A 14,886-nucleotide genomic window follows, 5' to 3' on the forward strand; every position below is an offset into this window, starting at 1 on the left:
ACAGTTAAAGAGCCCTCTGCCTTGGCAGTGCTTTGATCTTAGTCTACAGTGGGTATAAAACCAGTGTGGATTTTAATCCAAGAAAAATATATCTAAGTTTTTTAGAATGACTGAGAGCAAGAAGGCCAAATGTGAAGTGTGGGGAGGAAGAGTCCAGGCAAGAGGCCACGAGGGAAGAAAGAAGAACACTTCACTAGAGGTCTCAGAGAGTGAGCCACTGGCATTTGGCAACTGATTGAAGCGTGGGCTGACGATGGAGGGGTCAAATAGGAAATGATCAGAACATGTTCATGAATAATTGGGATGATGCTATGTGTTGAAGGGAGACTGTGAGGAAAGCTGTGAGGAGATAGTCCAAGTCCTCAAGGAGCACGATGGTGAAGGGGCTTGTGAGGACTGAGATGACTAAAGCTGGGCTTTCAGGGTCATTTCAGGACATAAGTGTTTGGGTGAATCATTACACATCAACAGATAACCACACAGGCTTTCATTTCAAACTAGTTTTAATTTAGACAAAGTGTAGAACTGTGATAAACTAGTCATGGATATTTGAAGTTGGTGTAGTAATTTTTCTTACAGGTGGGGACAAAGAACATGAGGAATGCTCTAGGTACTGGGCCTCTTTCAAGTCATGATCTGGGCTCTAATTATATGGATGTGTTTAATTGAGAAAATTCAGTATACTATGGTTATAGTGAATGCAGCTAGTGTTATTTTGAACTCTCACACATGTGTTATGGATGTTAGTATGAAGAATGTGAGGGGGAAATGAAGAAGAGGCCACCCGGGCCAAGAGCGGTATGTGAGGAGCAAGAAAGGCATTCCACATGGCTGTGAGTCAGTGTTCAAGGGAAGAGTAAAAGAGCTGAGGCTGAAGATGTGTGTAAGGCTGCAGTGTCAATGCCATTGAAGGTCTTCATGCAGAGATCAACGTGGTTTAATTTGTGTTTATGAAAGGAATACAATGTTCAAAAATATAGTGAATATATTGAATATTAAATATATTTAAACAAGCCAAAATAAGGGCAAGGAAATAAGTTAGAGACCCATACAAAACTGTGACCCAGATACAAGATGGTTTGGATTAAGGCACTGATGGTGAGAAAGAGAGAAGTTAGTTGAAGAGGCAGGAAAAGTAGATACGTTGAGTGGTGGATGATGGGAAGGGGATAAGAAGAGTCCAGAGGGGATTTCAGGTTTGGGTCTAAGCAGTTATGTCAGTACTAGTGATTCCCCATGGTGAGAAATACCCATGGGGGGGATACTAAGGAAAGATGAGTTTAATTGTTAACATAGTGATTTTGCTCTGACTGGGGATAATAAAGATAGACATATTTGTTAAAGACACCTGGGGCTCAGGATACAGGTTGGGATGGGGTTCATAGGCTTGGTCATCTTTTTCAGGAGGCCAGGATTGAGGCTAAAAGTCTGTGTGTGAGATCCTGGCACTCCACTGGCCACTCAATTTACAATCTTTTGTGTTTTGTTCCTAAGCCTTGCATACCGATAAGCATTCTTTCATGTCACAAGCTGTAGTTGTCAAACTGTGACAATAGTATGACATATCTGAATTCTTTGTCCTCCCCCTGGATTGTGGAATGAGTAGGTGACATGTCTTGTTCCTAAATCAAGCTGTGGGTCCCTTAGTGATTTCTAACTTGATGGTCTTTCCTCAGTGACCCGAAGCATAAGTACAAGGCAGTAGTGTCATTTAATCCCAAGGAATTGTCATGATAGATCATCTTGTTTCTCAAATACAGAAGCCTGAACTGATCTCCCTGTGAACCCAAGGATTTTTTTCTCTAATTGAATTCAACACCATCCAAGTTCAGGGAAGCATGGCAAGACAAGGCAATAGCCATTGGAAAAACTTTACCTAAAAGTGGTTTCACAGTCAGCCCTGGTGGTCCTGGCCTATAATCCCAGGTACTTCAGAGATTGGGATAGAATAGTAGTGAATTTAGGTACACCTGGACCACAGAGTGAGTTCAAGGCCACCCTGAGCAATTTGGTAAACTGTGAAAAGAGAAGGCTGATAGAATGCTTGCCCAGCATGTTCAAGACCCTGACTTTAATCCCTACTGCCAAAAAAAAAAAAAAAAAAAAAAAAAAAAAAAGAAAGAAAGAAAGAAAGACACAAGGTGGCCTTTGGCTTTGGTATGTGAAACAAAAAGAGGCGTGAAATGTACTAGTTCACATTTCACTATATAATGCTCAAAACAGAAGTAATGTGAACATGCTACTTCCCGCTGCTTCTGAAATGGGGTTTAATGAGGCCAAGAAGGAGGAAGATAAAAGAGAACTTTTGAAGGCTGAGAGTTACTGATATGAGAACATCAGTGGGGTCGTAGCCTAGAGCTGTAATGCACCCCCCTGAGATATTGGGGTGCAGGGAATGAGCCAATGGGGAGGCACAGGGCAGTCTACGAAGCAGGGGAGTATGAGGATGCCTAGAGAAGGTCTACAAATTGGTCCATCTTTGGGATGAAGTCTAATTAGATGTAATTCCAGCCTGGAGGGCAGAAGGGCAGTTTAGGCACCTGTACCATTAGAGCAGCGTGTGGAGCTATTCCCTCACAGCTGATTACAGGCTCTATCTTTGCCTGGCCAGTGTCGCTCCCTTTAATGGAATCACAGAAAGCTTTCTAAGAGTCATAGCAATGAACCTGTGCCATTATAATGACCCCCACCGATTTTCTAAAGCACTGACACCATGATGCTTAGAATTAAAGACAAGAATGAAGCTTACATATCCATGTGTGTGCGCTACGTGTCCACTCCAAAGGCTTGCTGGCGTCTATCATCTGTGTGCCTTTTTAGTGCTACATATCTGTGACATAGCACCCATAAAGGTAATTAATGAGTCACTCATATCTGCTTGATTCACTGTAGGATCATAAGCAACAAAGACTCAGGTAAACCTTTCCCCTTTAAGGCAAAAATGATCAGAGGGGAAAATTATTTACACTTTCTTTTCTTCCCCTTCCATCCAGTTCTCTTTTCCCTCTTCTAATTTCTTTTTTATACCCCTCCTGCATTTTTGTTCATTGCCATATATACATAACTTAGAGAACATTTATATAGTTGAAACCCTGTGATAAGCATTGTGCTGCTGTTATCTCATTTAATCCCCTCAAGCTTATAAGACAGACACTGTGACCATCACCGATCTGTAAATGAGGAAACAGAGGTCATGAGGTCACAGAAGTGCAGTAACTTGCTCGGAATTACAGCGCTAGCAAGCAGTGGGTACCCTTAGGATGTAGCATGAATGGCGCTTCAGTGTCTCTGAAAATATGTCTCTCAATTTTCTTTATTAAATTAACATACAAGCTGCAAGAAACTGAAGACATCTAAAATCCCGACACTGGGGAGGCTGATACAGGAAGATCATGAATCTAGGGCAACCTGGGCTAATAGTGAGGCTATATCCCACATCCAGGTGCAGGGGTATAGCTTGGTGCTAACACCTCCCATCCCCACCCTCCTCCAGAAAACTTACAAAAGGCTTGGTTTATAGCTTTTTGGGGGATTGGGAGGAGGGTTCTTCTTCTGCAACCCAAGACGTGTTGTAGGGAATTTAGCCACTTAAGGCTTTGTGAGAAAATAAAAAGGTCTGGTTAACATGCTACTTTATGCTGCCTTTCCTGTGGATTGATATGATTTCTTTTGTTTTACAAATGTATGTTATATGTGTATCTGTGTGGGAGTGCAAGTGGAGTGAGCATGTGTAGAGCTTAGAGGGCAACCTTGGATATTTGGGCCTCACCTTCTACCTTGTTTGAAACAGGGCCTCATTTGTGGACTTCTTGACCACACAAGGCTAGCTGGCCCATGAGCTTCCAGTGGGATGACATATGCAGTCACTGTCTGGTTTTTATGTGAGTTCTGTAGATCCAAACTCAGGCTGTCAGTCAGCATAGTTGGTAGTTTAAAAATACCCTGAAAAATAGCCTCAGCTAGTGGTCTTCTGAGTCAGGCCTCCCAAATTGTCCTTTTTTAAGGATGGACATGTATTTGGGCGTTTTTAAGCTAACACTCTCATTTTTAAATGTCACGCTGCTTGATAGCGTCCTCTTGTTATACTTTCATGTATATAGTCTGCATGCTCCTTTGCTTTGGCTATAAAGGGTGCCCAGTTGTGTTTCCAGCCTGGCGACAGAGCACTAGCCCCTGACATAGAGTGCTGTGGGCTCAGACTCCAGCCTTCCTGTCATCTTTAGCCCAAATAGTCGTTCAGATGGCATCTATGTTCCTCAGTAAGCAGGCAGTCTCTGCGGCCCGGGAGGGCCTATGTCATGGGAAAGTGGAGGATGCTGCTTCCGGCTACATGCACCCTTTTTCTCCCCCTAGGTCATGTCTCCTTCCCAGCTCACAAAAGAGCTCACATATGCATGGAAAAAGAGGCGAAGAAGGGAAGTTTCTAAATTGCATGTGTTTGGGACCACATATCATAGTTGGTGGGGCAATATCAAGGGAACTTACAGAATCAAGCATCCCATCCCCAGAGCTATAAAATTAATAATGGAGTCAGGGTTCCCAGTGTAAAAACATTTCTGTCTCCACCAACATGCATCTTCCTGACAGCAGAGGAGGAACAGGGGGCTTTGCCTAATAGTTCCCAGACCCATACCTCTGGAACCTGGAGGAAGGGCGTCTCTCTCTCTCTCTTTTCTGTCCCTCTATCCCTCCCTCCATTCTTCCCTCCCTCTGTCTCCCTCTCCCTCTCTGCCTATATCTTCAGAAATTCCTGCCACTCAGGCCAACAGAGGCCCATATGTTGACCATTAGGGCATAAAGCAAGATTCACTTAAGCCTGTCATCCAATAGGCTGTTTCTCCTCTGCTTGACTTACACGTTGTCATTAATGACACAGATTTATTGAGGGAACAAAAGAATGTTACAGAGCAAATGTTAGAGACCGCACATCCATCTACTTGCAGGCCTTCCCCCTTCCTCACGTGAAGGATTGCAAATCTAATGCTACTTAGGAAAGGCAATATCTGTACTTAGTACAGATGATTTTTGCTCATTTTTATTCATTTTTCTAGCCTGAAAGTTTGACTGGCACAGGGAAGCCATGTCCTGTTAAGCTAGCAAATCCTCCAATGGAATTAACATTGTTATGGCCAGACTTTGAGAGACTTTCCATACCTGGTCCATCTAGTGTGGTCAAAGTTATTTCCTGTCCCCCCTCTCCACACTCCCCCATCCACCTCATGGCTTGTTCCCTCAACTCCTCCCAACCCCCATACTCTCCACATAGGCCATCTCCTCCCTACTGAGCCCAGTGACTTTCTGGCATTACTTGAAGTCATGTAGACTGTTGTCTTTAAGATTCACTCCCATCTGTAGGCTGTCCTTTCCCTTCATTCCAAGCAAAGATTCTGGCCTGCATGAATGCCCTCCATGGAGCACACCTGGTCTGTACAAGTTCTGCTGACCTACCAAGGGTCTATAATAATACACTTCCAGAAACTGGGCCCAGACTTCATAATGTCTGATCCCGCTTTCTTTGGAACAGAGGTTGGGTCTTAGCCCTTCTTCCATACACTGCAGGTGCCAATTCATATTTTCTTGCTAATTAAATACTAAATTAAGAGAAATTTCTTCAAAACTAAGAACAGCCTCCCCACTGTGTGGGAGGGCACACTTTTTGGAGAAGTGTTCTCCTGTTTGCAGTTATACAGTGGGAGCATGGCGGTCAAGCCTGACCCTCTTCAAATGTTTTCACTTCGTGCACAGAGAGCACATGCAAGAAATGTGGCACATTCTTATTTTTTCTCACATTCTTATTTTTTAAACTGTATACATTTAGCTAGTTTCTCTCTCTCTCTCTCTCTCTCTCTCTCTCTCTCTCTCTCTCTCTCGGATGGTGTGGCTTTATAGGTGGCCCAGGCTGACTTCGAACCCCTGATAGAGTTGAGATCATGTATGGGTTCTAACATATTGGAGCACAGCCTTTATTGAAATAGTGAAAATTCGTATCGATAACTTAAGTGGGCCCATGGCACCAGGTTGTGGTTCTGTGCCACAAACAGAGTGAAATGAACAGTTTAGCAAGTTGTCAAGACACAGAACCTTAGAAATTACAAGGAGAAGTATACATTAAGAGAAACAGAGAAGTAAACCTCTCCATGGTTTCCTAATCAGTAAAAACAGTGCTAGATAACAGTTTGTAGCTCTGACATGCCTCTTCCACAATACAGGGCTTGATAGCTCCCTGATAATGTGAAATTTCCATAAATTGAAAGGAGGGATTTACTATTACAAAGGAGATTTCACTGAGAAGGCAAAAAATAAATAATTAAATTTATTGTTTTAACATGCTTTAGAAAATCACTTTGTCTGTAAAAATTAATATATAAATTCGAAATGAACTTTGCTATTCCTCCCATTTCTTCCCCATTCCCAACTCACCTATTTGATAATTAATTTGTTGTTAATGGTTCAAAAGATGTCAAAGAATTGGATGTACAAAATGACTTTTAAAATTTGTTTACCAAGTTTTACATTCATTCTAGCATTTTAATAAATCCTATATTTATATTTTGAAAGATAGCATATTTGTAGATTGATGTATGTTTAATAAACTACATTGGATATTAAAAAAAAAGCAACACTTTGCCTTCATTAACAGTGAAATCAGATGGAAGTGAGCAGCACTCACAGTAAAAGTAGGAAGTGAACTGAGTACCCTAGGCAGTGGAAAGCAGTATGCTGCTGTGTTTATTTGTCATCTTATCTCATCCAAGAAAAGGGCCAACAAGCAACATAACATGATCATAACCCTTGGTAAATGCCTACTAATGCAAAAGTTTGATTTAACACTCAAAATTAAATGGCGTCTTTTTTACAGGTTGCTCACTATAACTAGTGATGAAAAAAAGAAAACAAAAATATGCTTTGTAATTCTCTGCAAGAAAACCAAGGTATGATTGAGCTGTAACTCTATGTAATTCAGCTAGTAGTTCTAAACCATATAGAATAGTGGTTAACATTCAGCTCAATTTATTACACTAATATGCTGGGTATTGGGTATATAATAAGATAGAAAGACAGTTCCTACCAACACAGGATTCCCAGGGGAGCCTGGTGGGCTAGAGAGGTAACTGATAGTTAAACACTGACATATTCTATTGATGAAGAAAATGAGCTCTCGTTGGACAACTGGTATGGCAATAAATATGGAAGAGCAGAGAAGTCCTGTAGACATTTCACAGTCCTGATGTGGGTGACACAGGCAAAAGAAAAGGGAGTATGAAAATTGGCTTGCATGTTGATGGCCTGGCTATCACAGCAGATGCTGGTCCCATGTTCTTGAGAGAAAAACAAGCTTTGAGAGTGGGACAAATCAGAGCAACGTTGTATGAAGCCAGACAATATATTAGAGAAGTCTAACTGGATCTATTAGGTGGGGAATCAAATACAGGATGAGGCGAGAGAACAAAAGTGTGGCTATTGATTTTTAAAGCTGTAATAACGAAGATCAAACCATGAAGTCATGAAGTATGGAAAGAGAAATGTGGGTCCTGAGGGCACACTGAAAAAAAATCTACAAAACTGCCAAGGAGAATGGAATAGAGTAGCCCCTGGGTTAAGATGAGTTCATAGGACTGGACAGGAATCAGGAGTGCCAGCAGTACAAAAGTCAATTGAGTATAAAAGACAATCGAGTGTTAACGCTGGAAAGGTTAATGTGCATATTATATACATACCACTTACAAAATTTAAAAGACAGTTCACAATATTGTAATTTATATTTATATCCACTGGATTACCAATGAAGATCGCATGGATGAAGCCTTGAGGGCAAAGACCAACCAACTCTGCCTTCCTTGACTTTGCTCTGCCAGGGTTTATGTTTCCAGCACATAGAACAATCTCCACTAACAATTGTTCATTAAAGAAATGAGGGGCTTAAAGTGTCCTGGTATGAGCTGCACATATTAGTTGTTTAAAATCTTATTTCCTTGTTTGTAATCTCACCCCAGGATATAGTTAGCTTTCATGAGTGTCCACAGCCAGGCCACAACACAAGACTTATCTAGAATACCAATCTCTGAACACTCTGATTTTAGGAACTGGGTTGTCATGGGCTTTAAGGGATGCTTTGCCAAATACAGTTCATAAAGGAAGACATGAACACTGACACCAGGAACAGCTGCCTGTCACGCTTTGGGTTTCCACTGGGCAGCATCTTACCCAAGAGCTCCATTTGTTTTTGAACTTGACTGGGGAAGAGGTGGAGGCTTGCTTGTTTCCTCTGGTTAGAGAGGAGACCTTAGAATGACTTCTGGCCCAGGTCAGGGTTTTACATCATTCCCAGTGAAAGTGCTCTGTGATTAGGTGCAGACGCGGCCCCTGCAGGGGAGAGCAGCATTCCTTCATTACAGATGTACCTATCTCTAACTGAAGGGGTGCTTTGATTTACAGATGCCTGGGGGCAATCACCAGACTAGATAACTCCAGAGCCACCAGAGTGCTCATCTCACATAGTCCCCCTCTTAAGATGTGGCCTGCAGTTTGGCCTGCAAAATATCACATGCCCAACCTCTCACAGTTGCTAGTACTCGGCAAATCTGTGCTGCAGATGGGGTATTTATAGTTGGTCGTCAGAAAACACTTGCCTTCCTCAGCTGAAGAATAAGGAGATGTGTTTGGTTATTGTTTCCACTGCTTCTTTGATTTTTTTTTCCTTACCATTTGCTAGGAATGATTAAGGAGATTCTCTTAAAAATATGAAGTGGTGAGCTAGGGAGATGGCTCGGTACATAAGAGTGCAAGCCTAAGAAACTGAGTTCAAATCCCCAGCACTGAGATAAAAGCCAGGTATGGCTTGTGCATACCTGTAATCACAGCGTTGGGAGGCAGAGATGGGTGGATCCTCGAAGCTTCCTGACCAGCCAGTCTAGCTCAAACAGCAAGCTTTAGGTTCAATAAGAGATCCTGACTAATGGGAATAAGGCAGAGAATGATAGAGGACGACATTCTCTCTGTCTTCCACACATGCCTGCACAGGAACGTCACATTCACACACTCACATTATAAAAAAGCAAAAAAAAAAAAAAAAAAAAAAAAAAAAAAAAAAAAAAAAAAAAAAAAGAAAGAAAGAAAGAAAGAAAGAAAGAAAAGAAAGAAAGAAAATCTTGGAAAACTTCCAGTCAAAAAGGGCTTCAACCTAATCTAAATGCGGCTGTTTAATTCTGATCAGTTTTGAACTCTTGGCTTTGTGGGCACCCCCAATTAAATTCCCAGATCTACATCCTGTACCTTTTTCACAGAAGACCCTCCCCTACTTTTCACAGAATCCAAATACGAGGGAAATGGTAAAATGAGACAAGTATGGATTTTTGTTTTGATTTCTATCTATTCATTTTGTTAACTAGTTCCAGGTCGTGAAATCTTGGACAAATTACAGAACTTTGGGATTCCATTTTCTTGATCTGAAAACAAAGGGGATTGCTGCCAATCTACACGTAAGGGATGTAGACCAGACCTGACCTGTCAGGAGCTCGACCCGTGCTCCCAGCAGCCATGCTGAGAGATCTGTCCTCACCAGAAACACTCAAGTTATTCTTTCTGTGACTCTCCTCTTTAAAATTCACTCATCCTGGTATCACTGTGTCGGGGTTTCCCCAAGAGGAGCGACTTGATAACCAATATGTCAAGCTAATTCCGGCAGATGTCTTAATGGCTGAAATCATTTAAATAAGATACCTGCAGTATATTTTTCTGGAGATGTTGGATTTACATGTCTGAAAAGCAGCAAGAGGAAAAAAAAAGAGAATTCTATGCCACATAAGCCAGAGACCATTTCCTGAGTTATGTCTATTGAGAGCTCTACAAATAAGAACACTCTTCACCCTTTCTAAGGATCAGAGACTGGGAGAACAAAGTCTCCTTAGATTTCCTCTTCTCTGATACTAGGGGTAAGCTGAGACCACAGACCACCAAGTCCTTGATTTTCCAGACTCTATTGTTAAGTTTGACAAGTATGGGATGTCCTGGTTCTGCTCTGCCAGGTCTCTGAGGAAGCCTTGGCTGTGGAAAACGATGAAGTGGACCTGCGCATGCATCTACTGCACAGACGTGACTGGAAAACACTCCAGCTCAATCCTGTGCACCGTTATTCTGAACAGGATGCAATAGGGGACAGAAGAGTGTAGCCAACCAGTTCAAGCACCACTCACCCACCAGAGCCCTGCCTGATCGCAGCTCCTGCTCTTCTAAAGCTCTCAAGGAGAAGGCGCCCAGTGAAGTGAACATTCAAGAGTCCATTACTTAAATCCAACCATTTAGGAAGAGAAGACGAGATATAGGGGAGAGAGACTATTAATTTGAATAGAGAAAAAAAAAAAAAACAAGAAAGAAGAGGAATGTGTGTGTGTGTTGATTTAAATGTTACTATGAAGTTTTGGTCTACCTTGAAGCTTTGTCTAACCCGTAAGATTATTCCATCACAGTGTTCATTCTGTTACAGACTCACAATGGCACGTAGTCTGTAAGACCTAACGCCTTTGTTTCACAAAGGGTCAGATGCAGAAAGTCTCCATTCCCATGGGTCTCAGAATTATCTTTCTTATCTCTCTAGCTCCACAAACAGAGGCTAGAGGCCACACCCACATGCGGTCAGTGTGGTGTGGCCCAGCTTCGGAGAGCACACTCCACACAAGGTTATCCCAGTCAGGGAGGCCCCCATCTGAAGACAGCCATCAGTCCCAAGCCAAAGGGCATTACCCAGCCAGCGTGCGCTTGAAGCAAAGGTCTCCACATCCCGAACCTGGGACTATTGTAATACTCCAAATGTTAATAATCTAAGATAGTCTTTTAACAAGCTGAGCTTTTGTCTATATGACATAAAACATTCTAAATGGTGTTTTTATGAAAACATTCACATGTAGTTACCGAAGCTACAAATGAAATGTTGCAGGTCACGTGAATAACTTGTGCATGTTCTTGAGCACAACTACAAAGGGCATCATTTCTTTTTTTTTGTTTGTTTGTTTGTTTGTTTTGAAAGAGGTTTTTCTCTGAGGTGTTGGCTGTTTTGGACTCACTTTGTAGACCAGGCTGGCCTTGAATTTAAAAAGATCCACCTGCCTCTGCCTCCTGAGTGTTGGGATTGTAGGTATGTGCCACCATGCCTGGTTGGGCAAAATTTCTATCTATTTTAGAAAATTACAAATAATCTGGTAAACTTATTGGAAATGTGATCTATTATATTGGAACTAGATACTTAAAAGATCAGGAAGGCTTCTATTTAATCAATAACACCTAACCAAAATATTGACCTAGTTTCAAATTAAAGATCAAATTATATCTCTTTATGAAAGCCAGTCCTCTAACTGTGTGCCTTTGTGTATAGAGCTTCTAGAGGCAGAGTTAAATGATGAAAAAAAAAAAAAAAACTCATCAGGTAAGACTGTTTTCTTCACTACGTAAACCATTTCGAATCAAAAAACCAGAAAACCCTGCTGGGTAGCAAGTTTTCTAGATCTGATACGAGGTTTTGGTCTTAAGGTCTTTTCACCATCGTGCTTAGGAAATAGGTGAAGCAAATGTTTCCCCTTAGGTTCAAAGCTCAGGCCAAGCACAGGGCCAGACATACATCTCCATCCATACATGATATGTGGACAAGGCATTTAATTTTCTTAACTGTTCAGTATGGAGCGTGATATCCAGGGCTGTTCATCTGACTCGGTAAGCTAAGGAGAGAGTTTGGTTGGTGTCAGTCATTAAAGGGTATCCGTTATTTTGTCCCCTTTTCCACAAGTAAAATTTTACAATGCACTGATGTCTTTGGGCTGCTTCATAGACTCAACAAGACTGGGTGGGTACACAATGGTCTTAGGGCAATGCTCAGCACACAAGTGTCTATTCTCGGGCCCAAAATGATTAAGGTGATTTCATCCCCATGCCCTGGTTAGAGTCAAATAATAAGGACAGGAGGGGACACAACCCCCTGGGTTGATTTATGTCAAAGCAACAGGTTTCACTGAGCCTGTCGTCTGACAGGTAGGATGACTTGGTAGCAGCCCCACAGCATGACAGGAATGCAGTGGGGCACAGTGTCAGGTCCCAGTGCTCACCAGTCTTGAGTTCGTATGCTGCATGTGCAAACATGCTCACAGGCTGCAGCCAGCTAACTCATCAAACAACTCGAGGGCAAGAAAAGGGCTCCTGGCTCCCTAATGATGCTTCCTGGCAATCTTGCCTATCAGTTAATCTAGCTGTAGCAGCTGGCCGCATCTGCGCTGCTTTACTGGCTCTCTTGCAGTTATTTCAGGATGGAGAACAAGCTCAGAATGTAAATTGAAGGATATTTTGTCTGATACTAAATTTCATTGCTCCCCAGTAAGCAAATGATAGGAACCAAAGTGGGCTGTGGCGGGCATTACCTTTTCCCCACTGAGACCCTTTCATTTATTCTTATTTTGCTCTAGTGTCTTTGCAGCCTAATAGTGACCTTAAGGGTAAGAGGTGGAGAGCACATATCTATAAAAAGCAGACAGGTGGGGACAGCTACCATGTCCAAGTTGGAAGAGGAACTCTTGGGATACAAATGGAGAAAATGTTGTTTAGGAGGCAAGAGTGTGGCTTTAACAAATGAGGTGCATCTTACAGTCATTCCTTATACACAACCCACCTATGACCAAAAGAGTGGGGGTAAATTCTTGCTTCTTTAATATGAGCTTAAAAGTAGAGACAAAAGATGTTTGACCAATTGTAACCATACTGAAAAGAGCAAGAGATTGTGGAGTAGAGCCGACTTCAGAAGAGGCTAAACTCCCAAGCCTCAGGGCCATTTCAGAGTCATGGTGAAGGGATTTGTCATGGGAGACAATTGTTACAAAACTGTCCCTGCTCAGCACAGGATCACAAGAAGGATTCCGGGCAATTGCACATAATGCTTATCTGTCCCCCTAACTAGAATTCTGTGCAGGCAAGAATTCTGCAGATCTGAGTATTTTGACTCTGTGCCATATACATTCTTGTTAGTTCATATTTCTTCAGAATCTGCACACTATCAACCTGTTTCCCTAACTGTTTAGGAGAATTTTCTGTGCAGTCTCAATATGAATTAGGAAGAACACAAGCCTGGAACCTGAGGGCAGGCATCTGCAATTACACAAACGGCCTGCTTAAAAAGATGGGCATCCAATTAGGTTGTAGAGCATTGCTCTCTGAAGGAAGTCTCTTAACTTACCAGCCTCTCGGTCCCTGATACAGTAGTCTGGAGAATTCTCAAAATACACGAGGTCGTTTTTCGTTGGCTTCTTAAATCTCTTATTGGCTACCGTGAAGCCTGTGCCATCCTGGTTCATGACAACCTGGATGGCCCCATTGTACTTCCTCCAGAGATAGTCGCCTGTTTTCCTGAAGTCAGCCATGGCCAGCCAGCATGTCCTCAGCGTACAGGAGCCGCTCACACCGTGACACTTACATTCTTGCTTCAAGAAGCGCTTTACTGCCTGCAGGAAAAGACAGAGGCAAGCTCAGTGGGGCAGGACTGAGTATGGGACCCAGCCATGAGCTTCACTAGCTCAGAGCTACAGAGAAGTAGCTGTGGAAAGTCTGGATTCTGGCATTCTGGATTCTGGACTCTGAAATGGCCCTGAGGCTTGGGAGTTTAGCCTCTTCTGAAGTCGGCTCTACTCCACAATCTCTTGCTCTTTTCAGAATGGTTATAATTGTCAAACATCTTTTGTCTCTACTTTTAAGCTCATATTAAAGAAGCAAGTATCACTTGTCACTTGCTCATCACTTAGACTACACTGTGGTAAATGCAGCCATTGGGGGATGAGCAGAAAAATTATGGGAGACTCCAACCCTGTACCCTATCTAATATCCGTGTAACCAACTCTCACTATTTTATAGGGTACGTAGGCAGCTTGTTTATTTTTAAAGTACTTTTCATACAGTATATTTTGATAATATTCTTTCTACTCTCCCAATTCCTCCCAGAGACTGTCCCTTCATGTTCTCTTTCTGTCTCTCTCCTTCTCTCTCTCTCTGTCTTAAAAAGTTTAAGGGCAGAGGAAATGGAATATTTCCTACTACTTGATAACATCTTTATTTTAAAAATGTAAACCACTATAATGTTTAGCATCCTTTATCTGACAGGATTAAAGCCAGAAGTCTTTTGAAGCTTGGAGTTTTGAAATTTGGGGATATTTGCATATATAACACAAGATGTCTTTGAGATGGAATCCTAGTGTAAATTGGAAATTCATTTACATGTACATTTGGATACATAACCAGAAGGTAATTTTATACTGTATCTTGGGTTGCTCATGTTTTGACTACAACTTGTCTCACATAGGCAGGTAGAAAATTCTCCATTCACACCATCATGCCATTAAAAAAAAAATGCCAAGAAGGGTCATTTAAGAGACAAGAAGCTCTGGGGATTCAACAGTCCCTACATTCAGTCCTCACTCAGAAACAGAACAGTGGAGCTTCTCTGCCAATCAGTTTGAATTGCCACATTAGAGAGTATCTGGAGGAATGGCATAGGAAAATTGGACAGTGAATCCCTTGATGATATTCTTCAAAGGTCTATATGAACAAAATTCTTCGCTTCTCTCTTTCTAAGACGGTGGGGTTTCAACCATGCTCCTCACTGTCTCTGAGACTCGGGTGTGCTGGTGCCCTGTGAAGTGTGAAGTAGTTGACAGAGAGGTAGCTGGACCACGCTGCTCAGAGCTCACGTCTCAGCTACCACCCTGTGCCCCTCACATGGACACATTTTCTGCTGCCTCTCCCTAGTGACCTCACCATGTTCCTTTGCCCCAGTGTTTGACCTGGCTCTGCTTCTTGCACAGGCTTGCTACCTGACCAAGATATCGGAGAATCAGACGTTCAGAGAGGATTTTCATTCCA

At 42.2% G+C, this 14,886-nt stretch overlaps 1 protein-coding gene across 1 annotated transcript in view; it reads right to left on the reverse strand.

The window, feature by feature from the left end:
- The window catches only part of Wnt2 (Wnt family member 2), a 40,178-nt gene that overhangs the window by 3,732 nt on the left and 21,560 nt on the right, over positions 1–14,886 (reverse strand). The window contains exon 4 of the mRNA XM_055612806.1: positions 13,211–13,475. Within this exon, the coding sequence (XP_055468781.1) occupies positions 13,211–13,475 (265 nt within the window). The remainder of the gene's footprint in view (positions 1–13,210; positions 13,476–14,886) is intronic.

This window comes from Psammomys obesus, unplaced genomic scaffold, assembly GCF_907164565.1.
Source record: "Psammomys obesus unplaced genomic scaffold, mPsaObe1.curated_primary_1811, whole genome shotgun sequence".
NCBI lineage: Eukaryota > Metazoa > Chordata > Mammalia > Rodentia > Muridae > Psammomys > Psammomys obesus.